This window comes from Tribolium castaneum, chromosome 3 (assembly GCF_031307605.1).
Source record: "Tribolium castaneum strain GA2 chromosome 3, icTriCast1.1, whole genome shotgun sequence".
Taxonomy (NCBI): Eukaryota; Metazoa; Arthropoda; class Insecta; order Coleoptera; family Tenebrionidae; genus Tribolium; species Tribolium castaneum.
The window spans coordinates 20,052,434-20,068,776 of NC_087396.1; the positions used below are offsets into that span (position 1 = coordinate 20,052,434).

Below are 16,343 nucleotides of genomic sequence, written 5' to 3' on the forward strand. Positions count from 1 at the left end.
GGTTAGACCTTCAAAAGTATCAAAAAAAATGAAAGTTATACAGAATAAGTTAAATTGTTGTTTTTCCAGTTAATTGAACTTCTAATGTTTTTGAACACCATTTTTTGCCTTCCTGTTTTTATCGTAAATTGAGAAATCTAGAATTGAAACTGTGAAGCGATGGCAACTCGGTTTACTCAGGTTTTACTGTAGTAACAACTAATTTCGGCCAAAAATGCGCCTTTGGTCAGGCAACCAGTCATACAATCTACGTATTTATTTCGATTATTTGAGCAATTTCCACATAATTTGAATATTTAGACACACGGAAGTGTGCAAAATTTCGTTCTGAATAACTTTGCTCATAACTTCCATGAAGAATCAATGTCAAACAGTTTAAAATCGCGACCCTGATAATACCAGTACTTGTTTGTTATTCACCTTCGTCTAGATTTTGTCGCAAAATAAAATAATAAACTTGATACTATTAATTTGAGTCTAGCATTCTTGCAAAATGGATCCGCATTTGAAATCCTTAATATTGGAAAACCCCGTGTTCCGCAGTTATTTATTTTATTCATCTATTCTGGCTTTAAAAATGATGTTGATGACGCTTTTAACAATCAGGCAACGACTTTTGAATAATGTAAGTATTTTTTCTAGTTTAAGCATCAAATTATTTGGTTTTTCTAGGCTTTGGTTTCGCAAGAGGATGCTGCGTTTTTAGGAGGCACTGTTTGTTGGACTAATGAAAAAGTCGAACGGGTTCGAAGGTGAAATTAATTGTTTTGATTCATTTGAGTCAATGTTTCGTTTCAGAGGGCATAGAAATGATATGGAAAGTATTTATTTGTTTTTACTGGTCGCTTTTGCGTACATTTGGACAGATCCAGAGCCTGTTTGGGCTGATTACCTTTTTTTAACTTTCACAATCGCTCGGATTTTGCACACTGTTGTTTATAATGTGATAGTTGTGCCACAACCAGCGCGGGGATTAGCCTGGCTGGTGGGTTATCTTATCACAGGATATATGGCGATTAAAACGTACACAGCCTTTAAGTAATTTTATTGTGATTTGTAAATATAGACTTTAATAAAAGAAATAAAAAAACAGTTTACTACTATTTAAATTCCTAGCATTTTCCGCTCAATGTGTTAACTCAATGATAATGCAAAAAATATGTTAATTTTATTATCTACCAATTTTAGGAGTCATCTTGAACCTTGGTACAATAACGTGTCCGAAAATAGGCAACACAATATACAACACCGGAAACAAATTTTGCAAATTTTGACTTTTTTTTGCGACAGAAGTGACTTTTTTCACAGCTTTTCCGCAACCCGTTACACGAGATTGCACAAATATTGTTCAAAACCTAGTCTTTTTTGAAAATTTGATTAAATTAACAAGCTTCTAGGTTATGAATCGACAAAGTTAAAAGTTGTGCTTGTCATGGTCATATCGCTCCTTGAGTTTAATTGTGATAAAATAATATTAGTCGACTAAAATAATCAGTTAGAAGTGGTACAGCTTAGATTGAAGTCCAATTTTCGAAAAAAAATGGCCCAAGTTACCGATTTTTCAACTCTTCTCGAATCCCCCGTTTTTCGGGCCTATTTGTTTTATTCTGCTATTTTGGTGGTTAAAATGATGATTATGTCCCCCATGACCGGCATGATGAGGTTCAGGTACAAGGTATGTATTATGTATTGTAAAAATAATTCAGTCGGTTTAACTTGTTTGTTTACTTTTTTTGCACCTGGAGATCTCGCCTTGAACTTAAAATTAAGAAAAAACTTCAAATCTTCAAATTTCTCTCTCCAAAAATAATAAAATAAAATAAATAATAATAAATCGAATAAAACGACCGTTTTTTTTTGTTTGCTACACATACAGGAGTACAAGGTGTTCCAGTTTAGAAATCTATTTTTGCTGTGAAACACTTTTGCAAGCTTCCTCACTTTCATTTTAATCCTTTTACCATCTTTGCAAAAACACAGTTGTTTATGTCAGTTATTTATTCATGTCATTCAATATGAGTCGTTTTTTTTGGGCACATTTTCTCTCATTTCTGGTGCTGTTCGGTCACGTAACCCTGTTACCGAACAACACGAATGCACCGGTTCAAAATTTCGAAAAATTGTCCGAATTTCCGAATATCCTAAACTGGACTGAGCTGTTCCAACAATTTTTGAACCTTGATGGGCCACCAAAAGTTGCCGAAACGAAAAATTCAACTTTTGCGGAAGACCAAGGCCATTTGACCACTGCAGCAATAAAGTGGCAAAGTGACGATGAAAATATCACAAATTTCATCGGAAATATCAACGAACGCGAGTATCATACAAGCAGAGCACGGAGATTGGAGACCGATGATTTTAGCGTCTTTGTCGTTGCTGTTGTCTTAATTGCTGTAAAAGTGTTATTGTAATAAAGGGGTCACCCATTGCACAAATTCTTGTATAATAAAATTGCAAGTAACGTAATTAATACTATGAACTGTTACATGTTGTTGTTATCACCATGAGTCAGTATTTTCGGCCGCTATTTATAATCGAAACGATAAAAATAGAGATTAAGTGGCATCCCGTATCATTATTACAAAACCGATTTTTTTTATTTGTGACACATTTACCCCAATTTTCAGGCCTTTGCAAACCCGGAAGACGGCGCCTCCCTCAAAGTCAAGCCCCGCACGGATGATAATGTCGAAAGAGTCAGAAGGGCGCATTTAAACGATTTGGAAAACATCAGCCTATTTTTCGTTATTGGGTTTATTTATGTTTTAACAAATCCGGCAGTGGCGTGGGCAACTCTCCTTTTCCGAATCTACACCGCTGCTAGATTTATGCACACGTTGGTTTATGCAATTTTTGTTGTGCCTCAACCTGCAAGAGCCCTCGCCTGGGTCACCGGCTTTGTTATCACAGGGTATATGGCTCTCACGTCAATAGTACATTTCTTGTAAACCTAAGATCAACAATGGAGCCCTAGCTTGTAGCGTTTATTTTAAATAAAATTGTTTAAACTGATTTTGAGTTTTTTATTCACCACCCCCAAAGCATGTGTATTATGGCTTGCATACGCAACCACTATTATAAATAACTTAAAACTGATTTTTAATTGTTTATTGTTGTAATTTTTGACCTCGTCTAATGTGATTCCATATCTGCATTAGTACAATTTATGCAATAGATTCCACGTTTCATTTTTTCCAATCATTGAAATTTACTCAATTTCCGATAACGCGATTCTTCCACTTCGAACCGATTATTGTGTTTGCTCTTAAAAATAGTTTGGCAATCTCTGACCCTGATTAAGAATATCAACAGATAATATAAAACGAAGAGATGAAATACCAAATTTCTTTCACTTCTGTCTCCACCACCAACAGGTGCAATCAGTCGGCCCGCAAAACATTCCGTGTAATTGCCCCTCAACTAATCAACTCCCCACACGTGCGACTGTAATTTCCACTGACGTAACAATAAAAGAGCAACCAATAAATAATCGCTTGCATACAAGTTTAACCTCAACCTGTGTTAGTTTCAACAATGGCTGGAGTCATCAATGGAAAAGAACAGAAAACGGTTCAGGCGGGTAAAAAAAGCGCTCTGAAATTTATCTCGAATCTCAATGTGAATTTTGCAACCCCCGACCAACCGCCCAAGTGTACGTGGCACAAAGGGGTTGACCCAGAAACAACCCCACATCGGAGGGCAGAATGGTAGTATGGTGGTTTTACCCCCTTCTTAATTAATACAAAGCGTCTTTTATAGGAGAACACAGGAGAAGATTTATTCCGATGTGACCAAAGCTGTGGGAAATACACCCCTCGTGAGGCTCAACAAAATCGCCAAGAGCTACGGGCTGGAGTGCGAAATCCGTAAGAAATTATTATTTATTAAGTAACAAATAAGCTAGAAAGTACTTTTAATGCATGGAATAAAAACAAAATCTGAACAAAAACCCTTCAAAAATGTAGGTCATAGGAGGCTTGAATTAGCTAATGTCGGATCTGACATTAACTGAACATTGGCACAAGTTAGAACCACAACTAACTAAAATCTTTCATTAAAATTAAATTAACTAGAGACTGGTTTTGCTTTTGATGAAAAAATAGTGCTTTTTATCGTGAAAACTGAACTAATAACCCTTTCAGAAATGTGGGTCATAGCAGGCTTGTTTCATATCTGATGTCAAATTTAACTAACGGTCACCTCACAAATAACTACCGAATTTAAATAATTATGTAAATTAATGTTAATTAGAATTAAGTTCATTTCATTTTTCGTGGCACTTTAACTGATCACAGTCTTAATTATCACAAAATAACTGATTTTCTGAGTCCGATTTCGGCAAACGTAATAACTGAAATGATTTTTTGTGTTTATATTTAGAACCGGGATTAAGGATTACGTCACTTTTGGCCATGTGTTTTATTTTAAAATTAGAACTTGTGTCAATTTTTTTGTTACAACAATACAGGAATTACAATTTCAAATGAAATAAATAACAATTAGGTGAATGACATTGAAATCTGCGAATTCATCAAATCGTTTTATCAACACTTATGCAATAAAGAAGGCTTATCTAATCTTTTTAATTCTCATTTCCACCTGACTTATCCCATGTATTTATGTTTTGATTTCACTCGATTTATTAATAATTGCAAGAGATTATGTTATTTTTTCGTTGCCGCAGTGGCGAAATGCGAATATTTCAATCCCGGCGGTTCGGTCAAGGACCGAATTGGATTCCGAATGATTGAAGATGCCGAAATGGCGGGAATTTTGAAACCGGGTTCGACTATAATTGAGCCAACTTCCGGAAACACCGGAATTGGCCTTGCTCTTGGCGCGGCTGTTAAAGGGTACAGATGCATTATCGTCATGTCGGAGAAAATGTCGAACGAAAAAGTCGACGTTTTGAAAGCACTAGGGGCTGAAATCGTCCGAACACCCATCACTGCCGACTCTAATTCGCCAGAAGGGCTCTTTGGGGTCAGTCATAGGCTCAAGAAGGAGATCCCCAACTCGATTATTTTGGATCAGGTAACGACTGTTTTTTAAATTAGTCTTGAACTTCGAAATTAAGTTGGCAACATTAAGTCACAATTTTATTATTATTTTTATCATTTTTTAAGCGTTGGCATGTTTCTAATTCGTGCTAAATAATCATTATAATGTTGTAAGAAGATTTTTAACATTTTTAAATTCCACCCTGTAGGACAATGAGTCGTATTACATCTTACGTTATATCTTAAATACAACGTGTATAAACATCTATAACTTTTCAACGCCTCAATTCACCGCAATTAATAAAAAAAAATTGCACTGACCTTTATGACAGTTAGTAGGAAGTCCCATCGCATCATCTTCTTAAACAGACTTACTGGAATAAAAAACAACGAAATTAAAACAATGTGCCATTATTAAATTGGTTGAAAATGTAATAAAGATTTAATTTAATTTTTCTAAAAAGAAAGTGCAGAAGACTAACCCTTTAATCTGCATTGTTTTCTCCTTTTCTCCCTTGAAATCCATTCCACAAGCACACACTAACCACAAACAACACGCACTTACTAACGAATTTAAAAATTTTAAACCGCAAAATTTGAACTCTATTTATGAGACGTTAGTTCCCGTACGCGACAACAGCAAGAAACAAACTGAACCGAATTAAACGGCACAAGGGTTGTGTAAGAATATGGATAAAACGTCACCAATAAAAAACATTATCTGTGAGATAAGTAATTAAGGTGGGAAACAAAGATGTTTGTTTGATTCACTGATTGTTACGACTTTGTCAATTATCGTTTTTTTTTTGAAGATATTGGATATTAACAATAATTATCAACAATAATTCAGTATTGCCAATTTAATTTCAAAGTTACGGGTTTATTATTTATTTGTTTTTTGAAATTAGTACAGCAATCCGGGGAATCCTTTGGCGCATTACGACACTACGGCGGAGGAGATTTTGCACCAATGCGACGGAAAAGTCGACATGATCGTTGTGGGGACCGGCACCGGGGGTACAATCACAGGAATCGGCAAAAAATTCAAGGAGGTCTCCCCCAGTACCCTCATCGTGGGGGCCGACCCCGTGGGGTCCATTTTAGCGCAACCGGAGGAGCTCAACCAAACTGATTCAGATTTTTACGAGGTTGAGGGAATAGGCTACGATTTTATTCCAACAGGGTTTGACCGTTCTGTGGTCGATCATTGGGTCAAAGTGAACGATCAAGAATCGCTCCCCATGGCCCGGAAATTAATTAAAGAGGAAGGCTTGTTGTGCGGTATTTTTCTCTTTATTGTTTTGGTGTTGTTATGACTGGAATTAATACAGGTGGCAGCGCCGGTGCCGTGGTTGCTGCGGCGGTCAAAGCGGGCCGTGATTTAAAAAAGGGGCAAAGAATCGTCGTTATTATTCCTGATAGTATCAGGAATTACATTACAAAGTTTGTTTCGGACCACTGGATGGAATCGAAAGGTTTCAAACAGTGTGACAATCCAAATAATCACTGGTGGTGGGACCAGAGTGTTGCCAACTTCACTCTGGAAGCGCTTATAACTGCAACTTCAAGTATGACATGCGAGAGGATCTTGCATGTTATGAAAAAACAAGGCATCGATCAGGTGCCCATTGTTGACAAAAATGGGTGAGTTGTGTACAAGTTGCCAACTTAAAATCAAAATATTTGAAACCAAGAAAATTTTTTTAAATTAAAAATTTAATTTTAGTGGAATTTTGAGTATGGTCACGATGCAGAAAATTCTAAATGTCTTGATCAGCGGCAATGTGAGACCCAGTGACTCCATAGACAAGGCTTCCGTCACTGTTTTCCCTAAGGTTTACCAAAATGCGACTTTAGGGCTTGTCTCAAGGATTTTAGAGCGTGAGAACTACGTTCTAGTTTTGGAAAAACAAAGTAATATTTACTCTAACTTAAATGTAATTTATTGAGTAATTATATTTTTAGATATTGGACAATCAACAATTGAAAAACCCATCGGAATTATTACAGCAGTTGATCTCTTACATCACATTTCAACAAATACGCCCAAATAAAAAATAAAAAATTCCAATTTGATAAATTGTTTTTTTACGTCCTTTGAACCTGTATGTGAAATTTACACGACGGCATGTTTAACACTTCTGACGTGACAAGACTTGCAATCCCTAAATTTGCCAAACTGCCTCTGATAATCCCACAAGTAAATGCAGCAAATCTGGGGGCTACCTCTAAATATTGTTTCCCGTTTGATAACTTTGTGAGAAATCGAAAACCGTTGTCTTGCAACACGTAAACACCTTGGTGGTTTGTTCTCAAGTTATCAATTTGTTTCTTGTAAATCGCTGACCAGAAATCGGTGCAAATGAATTTCATTGTGTCCAGTTCGTCCTTAAAACGCGGCATTTCTTTCGTCAACCTACGAAAAGTTAAATGAGGCTCTGTAACGATAAACTAGATGGAACACCTTTCTATTATCCTGTAGCCTGTTGAAAACCCCATGTACTCAATTGCGGACAAATCTTCGTCCTAGAAACATTTAAATTGTTCATTTGCCACAAAAGTCAATAAATACACCTTTCCCTCCGCGTTTTGATCCTCATTTCGGCTCACGAAGTAATTAATTACTTCAGAATGTAAAAATTCAAAAAGTGTATCGTCTGACATTTTAAGGTTAGAACTGTTTGACACATGTCAGAAACGTCAGTTTTCAAAAAAAAATGTGGAAAATACCGCGTTATCAATTTGCTAAAGAATCCGAACCGGCGTTAATTAATTTCATAAAAGTGGCAAAAGAACAAGCAACAAACCGAAACTGTGATTTGGAAAAAGCCACTTTGTGGCAAACGATATTGCCATTGGTAAAAAATAATAACTTGGCTGTTTTTTGTGTTTTGAAAGATTTTTAGCCTTCGCACTTGATACAAAAGGTCGAGGAATGCAAAAATGCAAATGAAACACAGCCAAAATCGCCACCAGTAATTAACTTATGCTCAGACGAAGACACTGAAATTGCTCCACCACCACAAGTTGAGCCCAAAACTTGTGACCAAAAAGCCCTAAACGACATAGTTTGTACCATTAAAGACAATGTAGAAATCGAAAATGATTTACCCGATAACGTCACGGAGTATCTCGCAAAATGTGCAACCACAGACTTGGCAAAAATATTTCAAATGTTGGAGGATAGTCTCACAAGTGATGGAATTTTCTATTTGGGAGTTTCACTACAAAACATTTCTGGTGATCCAGTTAGATTGTTTTGTCACCATTTGTTGATGCCGCTGGTATTTATATTTACAGCAGTTTGGTAACATGTTTATGTCGTTTTTTAGACCAAGAAAACATGTTGCGACAAAATTGTGAATTTATTAGAGCAGTTTAGTTCAAAGTACCCCATTATAATAAACGAGGAATGTCTAGCACTAGTCCCGTCTTTGGAACAACACGAGACTAACATTTTTCTACAATATGTGAAGAATGTAAACTTTCAAACCGCATTAGCCAGGTAAACATTTTTTTAAATAGTATTTTTCTTTAGTGATTTAACTCTTGTAGGGATTTTATACTTTCGGTTGAAACACTGACCAAAAATTACATAATTATAATTGATTCTTTATTAAACAGTCAAGTGGAGTATGAAGTCTTAAATAAATTGGTTCAGTTGTTGTCCAACAGTTGCGAAGATCATCAGGATGATAAAAATTTCGGGAAACTGCTAATGCATACCATTGATGTCTTGGGTCCAAATCTGGTCCATGTTGAGCAAGCTTTGAAAAGCATAATTGCCGGTCATAAATCGGCTTTGAAAACGAAATTAGAAATGGCTTTTAAGACGAGTTATGAAGACAGTTTGCTATTTTCCCAGAGTTTCAGAGATTAATAAACTTTTCGCTTGATAAGATTTTTTTTTAATTTCGTGTTTAAAACTTTTGTACTAGTATCCAGTGCCACCAACGTGGTAATTTTTTTTTCCTTGTTTTTGGTGATTGTTGGTGAGGGAGTTTTTTGTAATTTACTATTTTTCGTGTTATTGCAATAAACAATTCTTTACAAATTGCTGTAGCATCATTGCCATTGCCTTTTAATTCAGGCGGAAATTGAAAAAGTGGCAAAAACTGGAGTTTTTCAGTCGCAATATAGTCTGTTGGCGCCACTGCGCATACTTCGCACCAGGAAACAACAATGGCGGCCGTGTCTTACAGCGGTCTTGAAATTTAAAGATGAGTTCAAATTTAAGTTGCGCGGTGTGCGGCACGAAGACAAATTTGCTCCGCTGTGCTCGTTGCAAAACGCGAATTTACTGTTCCAAAGAACACCAGCGCAAAGACTGGCCCAACCACCGCAGAGAGTGCGCCCAACTAGCCTTAGCCCTCGACAAACAGTCACCGAAAAGCGGTGAAAGCAGCATCCTGAACTCGCTGTCGGAAGACCTGAGCCCCCACTTGGACTTCGACAAGACTTCCACGGAGAAAGCCTTAAAGTCGGCCAAGACAGCCATGCCCATAAGTGGCGAGAACATCATCCACCCCAAAAAGTCAGTGGTGAAGGACTTCCCGGAAATCTCCTTCCAGCAGAACCCCTGGAGCGCCAAGGGCCACCGCAAGGACCTGGACGAGATCTGCAGGAATGTGATCGGGGACATGGACGCGTACGGGGTCTGTGTGGTGGACAACTTCCTGGGGGAGGACAAGGGCAAGGCGGTGCTGAAGGAGGTCTTGCAGCTGTACGACAAGGGGGTTTTCCGGGACGGGCAGCTGGTTTCCAGCAGGGGCTCGGGCGACTTGAAGACGATACGAGGGGACCAAATTATCTGGATCGATGGGAAGGAAAAATCTTGCAATAACATTCAACAGTTGATCAGTCAGGTTGATGCGGTGGTCATGAGGGCCAACAGAATGACCAACAATGGCAAAATGGGAATGTACAATATTAACGGCCGGACTAAGGTTAGTTCAAGCCCTTTAAACCATTTAAACCATCACACTTTTTGAATAAATTATTATTATTATTATTATTATTAAATACTGTTCACTTTATTGTTTTATCGATCGTGATCATTGTCGCCTGTGTTTATAAACAAATCAACATCGCTGGAGTAAACACGAAACCGCATTGTCTCTTTCTAGCGCACAGCCGCGGCGTGTTTCCGTCTCTCTAAAATGAGACAGGTTGCGGCATGCGGACAGTCACGTACGCAAAAATTCCCTTTTCCCAAAATGCGAATTGTTTCAGATTAGATAGATTTCGTCCGATTTCGAAGATTTGGCCGGCGTTTGTTTGAGCAGCGGCCACTTTACAACTGGAAGGCAAAACAACTAATTTGTCATTATTTATACATTAGACCTGGCGACACACAATCATTAATTCGAACTTTTTGGTGAAAAAGCGATCAGGGGTCAATCGTTTTATCGGTCTGGTGGAATTTTTGCGGTTGGCATTGTGAAAAAACGCTTTTTGCACGTCCAAAATAGATTGTTTCGCAATGTGTTTGACATCAAGACATCTGGTTATAAACAATTGAATAATAACTAATGTCAAAGTTGGCACAATTGTCTATGGTCATCACTTGAACCGGAAGTGTGATTTAGTAAATTCGTCTAATTTGAATTTAATTGCTGAAATAGGTGTTGACATGTTTGCTGTTGACGTTTATTATTCATAAAATAACACGTCACTCGGTTTCATGAAAACAAAAGTGTAATTTTTTGTTTTATTGTAGTCACAAAAATTGCGATGCAGAACCGGTTTAAGGTACATTTTCGGAATATGTTGACCTTCAGTACAAGTTATTTTTTTGGCATTTGAATAGCCGGTTGTAGGCATGTACAAGATTGTAATTTTTGATTTCAAATAAGATTTTTCCTAATTTAATTTAAATTCCAAGGGTATTATTTGACCTATAAAAGTAATTATGTAAGGTTACAGTTACAGTATGTGCTACAAAAAAATTAAGTAATACAGTATGATGGAGAAATTTTAACCTCTAGATGGCTTTGACTTTGTTCCCGTATAATTTACATTATTTGCAAAGCCTGCTAGAGGAAACATGAATCCCGAAGATTTCAAAACGATTACAAATCGAAGAAATTTTATCGTTTTTAAAATTACGTGGTTATAAATACCTACAAAATACGTGCTAGTGATAGGACTGATTCCGATAAAAACGTATTTTTAGGAGGAAAAAATGTAGGAAATACTCAAAATCGTTTTGTAGATAATAATTAGTAACCCGAAATAGATCTAATTCACTGTCCTGAGTTAAAATTGAGTAGTTAAAATAAGTACTATTAACAATAAGCAAGTTATTGACTTTTATTTGTTGTATATTTTATGGTTCCAACCTCTGGAAAGTGGAAAATCAACACATTAACAAGTAGAATCGTAGAATGTTTTTATTAAAAATTATGCATTTCATTTGTATTCTCGGAACACTTAAAACAAACATAACTTCTGTAAAGTACAGCGTATGTAGATTTGTCAGTGTACAACAACCTTGAATAAAGAAGACAAAAGTACGTAAAGACTTGACCAATTGGTTAAATATTTTTTTCTGAGAATGTTTTAATTATGTGCATCTACATAAAGTGCGGGTACAAAGACCGTGGTTCGATATGCAGTCTAGTTAGAATAAATCAACTTTAATTAAGAAAACCTACAAAATTTCCTGATTTCTGTTCCCACAATATTATTCGCTTTAATTGTATAACAAGTTGAATAAACAAGAACAAGAAATTATCCGTGGGTGGTCTCTTCGTTTTGAAGTGACGTGATTTATTTATTTAGATTTTATCATAATTAAACGTTATGCTGATTGGGAATTAAAAATGCCCTTTTTATGGTCATTTTAATCAAGAGGTCAAGGCTTTCAGGTTTGCGAATACATAAATGTAACAATTTAATGAAATTACGATTACAAAATTCACTATTTTTCTAGAGGAAACAATAAATCATTGCACTTACGATGAAACACAATAGATATGCGATAAAGTAACACTTTTGTGTCATTGCAATTATCTAAAGTGAAAAGGTATGCCCTAAATTTTTGCGAGTCGAAACGCACGTAGGCTATACAAAAACGATCGGGTCAACATTTTATGGTAATTTCCGACGCAAAAATGTAGAATTTTAATGAAAGCAACGGAATTTTTGGCAATTTCTCTAGCGGTCCCCAGGAGCAAAAAAGGTTAAAAACACTAGACGTTGATACATAATTTTGAATTTTTACGAAATTAAAATGAAAAGTTAGTATTATTTGTGACGTAATTAATTAATGGTTTGCCTTGTTTAGCGAAATCTTACGAAAAACTATGATTTAAGATTAAAAATTTGCAGGCAATTTTTGACCACACTTATAGTATTTTTAAAAAATCTTGTGAGTTTAAGCGTTTTTTTTATTTTTTAGGCGATGGTGGCCTGTTACCCCCGGTTTGGGATCTCACTACGTCAAACACGTGGACAACCCAAACCAAGACGGTCGTTGTATAACAGCCATTTACTACCTCAATTTAAATTGGAATGTTAGGGAAAACGGGGGTTTATTACGAATTTTCCCAGAGGGATGGTTAGGTGATAAGGTGCTAAAAGAAATAATTAGTAAATTAAGTTTTTTTAAATGTGATTTTTGGTTGTAGGTAGCTGATATAGAGCCAATTTTCGACCGTCTTTTATTTTTCTGGTCTGACCGGAGAAATCCACATGAAGTCCAACCCGCCTACGACACAAGATATGCAATAACGTTGTGGTATTTCGACGCTAAAGAACGAGCAGAAGCATGCCGGAGATACGAAAAAGAACGTTAGTTTCACAATTTTTTGGAATTTTTGGTTCTGATTCCGTTTGTTTTAGGGCATTCATAGCGCTCGAAAATTGTATCGTGCCACTAACGATCAACTGTGTCCGTTTTGTAACAAACAAACCTAGTACTATGTGATATTTATCGTTTGTTGAAAACTGGTAACAGTTGTGTACTGTTGTATATAATGTGTATTTTTCTGAAAGCTAAACTTTTTTTGATTATTTATGTTTGACAGTGTGATATTTTCTGATTCAAGTCAAATTGAAATTCTTTAATACGTATTGATTTAGGCGGTATTACAATAGGTTATTTAATTCATTTATCGCCGAGGCGACTATTTTAATGTGAATGTAAATAGTGTACAAGTAATTTTCAAGTGTACAATCTAGATTATGTTTGAGACCTAACTAATAAATTTATATGCTATTTTAAGGCTTTCACAGTAGACATTCCTCGATTTTGTCTGTTGCAGGATTGTACGCCTTGAACTGGAACCCGCTCTCACAAAACGAACCCTGAAACATTTTTTTAAACGTGGTCAAGTGTGCTCTGAAAATTGCATGAGCGTATGTCTCTCCTCACACGTACATATAATTATTACATTCAATTAACATTTTAAAATGACGCAAAATTACTTTACAAACATTTTTTTAAACACTAGTTAATGTAGCCAACTTAATTTCAAAATTCAACTTACAGGGTTTATAAGTTGGCACCCTTTGTATTTCCCTTCGTAAGGTTCGGCCTTGTCTCCTATCACTACTAAATCAGGGAGAGGATTTAAACTTAGAGTGTAATCAAAATCCCAATGAACTGTCAAAGCGTTTAAGGGCAAGGGCGACAAATGCCCTTGACTTATTATAGTCCTGGTCAGCTGTAACAAATGCCTCAATTAAAATTCCGATCAGTTTGACCTCAGATATTGAAAATGAGTTGGTAACACAGATTTGCCAACTTAATTTCAAATCACAGTTATTTTTACATTTTCGGACAATTCGCTCTTTTTCGGTTTATGCAATGACGCTTGTAGCAATTTTGGGAGAACATCGGCCCTAAAAATCGTAATTTCCTTATTGCAATATTGCAAACGGCACGGATTAGACGTAAAAACTGCCTTTTTCACCATTTTCGTCATATCTTCAGTTATGCATGACGGAATCGGCAGTCTAAAACACATTAAATAATAAAAAAAGCAAATTAATATTTTTCACCTTGGCACGACGTATGAAGTGCATGGATCCTCCAAACCCGGCACGAAAATAAAATTCGTAACAGTGGCCAAATTCTCGTATTTGTTAATTAATTCAGCTAGTTGTTTGAAAAGTTTCCTCAAAGTGTCCATCTTATTGCTGCTGCAAGACTCTGACATGAAATTCCCCATGAAAACGAACGCCGCAGGCGGGCTGGGGTTGAAACCCTCAAACAGCAATTCAAGTTTTTCAAAAATCTAAAATTTGAATTAAGTTTTGTGGATTTTTTTTTGATCGTTATTACACTAGGGTGGTCAAGCCAAACATTTGAGAAAAACATGAACGAAGCGCCGCGATTTCGTTGTAAGTGATCGCGTAATTTTACGGAGTCTTTGAGGGGTGTTGGAGATGGGCCCCCGAAATAATTTATCGTGTTGAAAAAGGGGCGCGAATTGGCGTATTCCTCCCCTGGGGGTAGAATTAACGTGGAGACTTTGATTATCTTGTCTTCGTAATGTCCGTTAACTAACACAAAACAGTTTTCGGCAAATAAGCCCCCATAGTAACTAAAAATAAAGAGTAAATGAGGCGAAAAAATAAGTGGGGGCTTACACAGCGTGGCTTAAGTCCAGTTGGACGATTCCCGTGGGGTCCTCTAAGTAATATTTGCCTTCAGACACTTGCAATAACGAGCCTAATACCAGAGTATGGTTCAGTGAGACATTCGAAAGTGTTAACAAATAATCAACAGTTTGCAATTCTAATTTAATATTCGTGTTTTCTGTTGCTTTCTGTATAAAATTTCTTTTGGTCCTGTGTAAAATCGTGGCATATCTGTCGGCAAAAAGCTGTGCCTTGGAATCCGCAGAAGACAAAAGTCGGGGCTTATTTTCGGTTAAATAATACTGTTTTCTATCAAGATTGTATGAAACTTTTGGAAAATCGAAAGCGTTTATAACACTGAAAATTGTTTCATTCCTGTCGTAACCAGACTTCAGGCAAACCTAAAATCATTCGTCTAGCCACTGTTTTAACAAATTTTATTTAAAAACCTCCAAAGCCCTGTCTATGTGCTCCTTTTCGATACTGTGCCCCAGAAGGCACTGGTTTTCTAAACTGGAGCACAGATTTTTAACACAATTATCAAAATGGTGTTTGTTTTCTAAATCGATACCTTCTCTGAGAAATTTGGCTACAATTTTGCCACAAAACTCCCTGAAATTACAATAAATAAGTAGTCCAATTTATAATAAAAACACACCTCCGAATATTAAATCCGCCGAATTTTAACGCCGTGTGCAACTTCTTTTTGACTTGTTCAACGTCCATTTCTTTGATTTCTGCTTTGAGTATTTGTAAATTGTGAATTTTTTAGAATAAATAACCTAAAATTATTTCCCGCCCAAATTCTGGTTGGCGTTGGAAAACCCGTATTGCAGAAAAATTGTAAGAGGGAAAGAAAAATTACAGTTATTGCTATGGGTAAATTATTTGTTATATTATAATGCAAAAAAAAGCTTGAAGACGAATTTTAAAACTTATGTAATTATTTTTAGCCAAACGTTTTGAATTTTATCGAGCGTTTTTCGATTTTATGCTTTCAAAGTTGGCATTGCTTTGACGTTCCAAAAGTTTGGTTATTTTATTGTGTTTTTAAAGTTTCGTTTAATTTATTATTTTAACAATAATTATGTGTGCTTTACCGAATTCCTCAACCATAAATATATCAGTTGGTGATTATATTCTGACGCCGGCCTCTTGTGCCTCTTTAGTAAATGAAGTTATGAAAAACCTGTTGTATCAAAGGACCCAAATCCCTTATCCCTATGCTTGGCTCAAGAGCATCGTGAAGAAGAAACGCAAAAGTATTGAAGACGGAGAGGAAGAGAAGAAGACGAATTTTACGCTAAATAAACATTACCAGACTGTTTCAACAGCGTATGATGCTGTTGAAAATATCGCCTTAAACATAGTCAAGTGTTTTACTGACTTGGGGAATAGTTTGAAAGAAGTTATTTTTGTAATTGGCGTGACGCCTGTATGTCCTAAGGAAGTCTTTACAGTGAAGGCATCGTCGCTCGCTTTAGGCCATGTTGAGGGGAATCATGTGATGGAAAATAGCAGAAGGCAGTCCAGGATATTAAGGTAAAACCGCTTTGTTGTACTGTATTTTCAACGCTAAAGTTTTCAATTTTTGCCAGGAATATATTTTTAGAGGAGGTCTGGATGAGTCTAGTAGAAAATTCATTACCTTGTTGTAACACATACATATTTTTGAAAGTTGAAGCGTCTCAAAGTAATTTAAGTAACGTGTGTAATGACAATATATTTATACCATCTAAACCTTTATTAGTTTCT

General features: G+C 36.2%; 7 protein-coding genes and 1 long non-coding RNA gene across 10 annotated transcripts; 5 read left to right on the forward strand and 3 right to left on the reverse strand.

Moving 5' to 3' along the window:
• The first annotated feature begins 41 nt into the window (after positions 1-41).
• LOC657115 (microsomal glutathione S-transferase 1) lies at positions 42-1,092 on the forward strand. Its single transcript, XM_963594.4, has 3 exons — positions 42-625; positions 673-752; positions 799-1,092. Exons 1-3 carry the CDS (start codon positions 494-496, stop codon positions 1,040-1,042), a joined length of 456 nt encoding a protein of 151 aa, XP_968687.1. The 5' UTR covers positions 42-493; the 3' UTR covers positions 1,043-1,092.
• A 294-nt stretch (positions 1,093-1,386) lies between these two features.
• Positions 1,387-3,012, forward strand: LOC657036 (microsomal glutathione S-transferase 1). The gene is made up of 2 exons (XM_963524.4): positions 1,387-1,675; positions 2,628-3,012. The coding sequence occupies exons 1-2, from the start codon at positions 1,541-1,543 to the stop codon at positions 2,946-2,948; spliced, it is 456 nt and encodes a 151-aa protein (XP_968617.1). The 5' UTR covers positions 1,387-1,540; the 3' UTR covers positions 2,949-3,012.
• Positions 3,013-3,318: 306 nt separating this feature from the next.
• Positions 3,319-7,080, forward strand: Cbs (Cystathionine beta-synthase). 2 transcript variants are annotated; one of them, XM_008197281.3, is made up of 7 exons: positions 3,319-3,707; positions 3,748-3,866; positions 4,685-5,034; positions 5,909-6,281; positions 6,332-6,644; positions 6,727-6,914; positions 6,966-7,080. In XM_008197281.3, exons 1-7 carry the CDS (start codon positions 3,535-3,537, stop codon positions 7,052-7,054), a joined length of 1,605 nt encoding a protein of 534 aa, XP_008195503.1. In that variant the 5' UTR covers positions 3,319-3,534; the 3' UTR covers positions 7,055-7,080. The 2 variants fall into 2 exon arrangements, with proteins under 2 accessions (XP_008195503.1, XP_968540.2); XM_963447.5 differs by having other exon boundaries at positions 3,320-3,707; positions 3,760-3,866.
• Positions 5,228-5,902, reverse strand: LOC107398189 (uncharacterized). Its single transcript, XR_001575117.2, has 2 exons — positions 5,483-5,902; positions 5,228-5,374 (listed from the first exon to the last, which is right to left on the reverse strand). It is a non-coding gene; the product is annotated as an uncharacterized LOC107398189 (long non-coding RNA).
• Positions 6,921-7,712, reverse strand: Trs33 (TRAPP subunit 33). Its single transcript, XM_008197280.3, has 3 exons — positions 7,575-7,712; positions 7,465-7,526; positions 6,921-7,416 (listed from the first exon to the last, which is right to left on the reverse strand). Exons 1-3 carry the CDS (start codon positions 7,662-7,664, stop codon positions 7,089-7,091), a joined length of 480 nt encoding a protein of 159 aa, XP_008195502.1. The 5' UTR covers positions 7,665-7,712; the 3' UTR covers positions 6,921-7,088.
• Positions 7,713-7,717: 5 nt separating this feature from the next.
• LOC103313595 (uncharacterized) lies at positions 7,718-8,899 on the forward strand. Of its 2 annotated transcripts, none has more exons than XM_008197263.3 (4): positions 7,718-7,858; positions 7,907-8,284; positions 8,333-8,505; positions 8,556-8,899. In XM_008197263.3, the coding sequence occupies exons 1-4, from the start codon at positions 7,718-7,720 to the stop codon at positions 8,878-8,880; spliced, it is 1,017 nt and encodes a 338-aa protein (XP_008195485.1). In that variant the 3' UTR covers positions 8,881-8,899. The 2 variants fall into 2 exon arrangements, with proteins under 2 accessions (XP_008195485.1, XP_064211752.1); XM_064355682.1 differs by having other exon boundaries at positions 7,928-8,284.
• Positions 8,900-9,173: 274 nt separating this feature from the next.
• Hph (HIF prolyl hydroxylase) lies at positions 9,174-13,206 on the forward strand. Its single transcript, NM_001170620.1, is given in 5 exon segments — positions 9,174-9,946; positions 12,403-12,423; positions 12,425-12,574; positions 12,632-12,794; positions 12,846-13,206. Coding segments are annotated over 5 exon segments (1,071 nt in total). The 5' UTR covers positions 9,174-9,220; the 3' UTR covers positions 12,857-13,206.
• Positions 13,046-15,448, reverse strand: PolE2 (DNA polymerase epsilon subunit 2). The gene is made up of 8 exons (XM_963129.5): positions 15,247-15,448; positions 15,038-15,200; positions 14,598-14,989; positions 14,290-14,551; positions 14,007-14,242; positions 13,778-13,961; positions 13,493-13,669; positions 13,046-13,310 (listed from the first exon to the last, which is right to left on the reverse strand). Exons 1-8 carry the CDS (start codon positions 15,312-15,314, stop codon positions 13,233-13,235), a joined length of 1,560 nt encoding a protein of 519 aa, XP_968222.2. The 5' UTR covers positions 15,315-15,448; the 3' UTR covers positions 13,046-13,232.
• Between the last annotated feature and the right edge of the window lie 895 nt (positions 15,449-16,343).

Coding starts and splice junctions, on each gene's coding strand:
- LOC657115 (XM_963594.4), top strand. CDS start 494: ATGGATCCGCATTTGAAATCCTTAATATTGGAAAACCCCGTGTTCCGC. Junction 626..672: donor GGCAACGACTTTTGAATAAT/GTAAGTATTTTT, acceptor TGGTTTTTCTAG/GCTTTGGTTTCGCAAGAGGA. Junction 753..798: donor AAAGTCGAACGGGTTCGAAG/GTGAAATTAATT, acceptor GTTTCGTTTCAG/AGGGCATAGAAATGATATGG.
- LOC657036 (XM_963524.4), top strand. CDS start 1,541: ATGGCCCAAGTTACCGATTTTTCAACTCTTCTCGAATCCCCCGTTTTT. Junction 1,676..2,627: donor TGATGAGGTTCAGGTACAAG/GTATGTATTATG, acceptor CCCAATTTTCAG/GCCTTTGCAAACCCGGAAGA.
- Cbs (XM_008197281.3), top strand. CDS start 3,535: ATGGCTGGAGTCATCAATGGAAAAGAACAGAAAACGGTTCAGGCGGGT. Junction 3,708..3,747: donor CCACATCGGAGGGCAGAATG/GTAGTATGGTGG, acceptor ATTAATACAAAG/CGTCTTTTATAGGAGAACAC. Junction 6,915..6,965: donor TCTAGTTTTGGAAAAACAAA/GTAATATTTACT, acceptor TTATATTTTTAG/ATATTGGACAATCAACAATT.
- Trs33 (XM_008197280.3), bottom strand. CDS start 7,664: ATGTCAGACGATACACTTTTTGAATTTTTACATTCTGAAGTAATTAAT. Junction 7,527..7,574: donor ATCAAAACGCGGAGGGAAAG/GTGTATTTATTG, acceptor AAATGTTTCTAG/GACGAAGATTTGTCCGCAAT. Junction 7,417..7,464: donor GGCTACAGGATAATAGAAAG/GTGTTCCATCTA, acceptor AACTTTTCGTAG/GTTGACGAAAGAAATGCCGC.
- LOC103313595 (XM_008197263.3), top strand. CDS start 7,718: ATGTGGAAAATACCGCGTTATCAATTTGCTAAAGAATCCGAACCGGCG. Junction 8,285..8,332: donor ACCATTTGTTGATGCCGCTG/GTATTTATATTT, acceptor GTCGTTTTTTAG/ACCAAGAAAACATGTTGCGA. Junction 8,506..8,555: donor TTTCAAACCGCATTAGCCAG/GTAAACATTTTT, acceptor TAACTCTTGTAG/GGATTTTATACTTTCGGTTG.
- PolE2 (XM_963129.5), bottom strand. CDS start 15,314: ATGGACGTTGAACAAGTCAAAAAGAAGTTGCACACGGCGTTAAAATTC. Junction 14,552..14,597: donor CTGGACTTAAGCCACGCTGT/GTAAGCCCCCAC, acceptor CTTTATTTTTAG/TTACTATGGGGGCTTATTTG. Junction 14,243..14,289: donor TTTGGCTTGACCACCCTAGT/GTAATAACGATC, acceptor TTCAAATTTTAG/ATTTTTGAAAAACTTGAATT.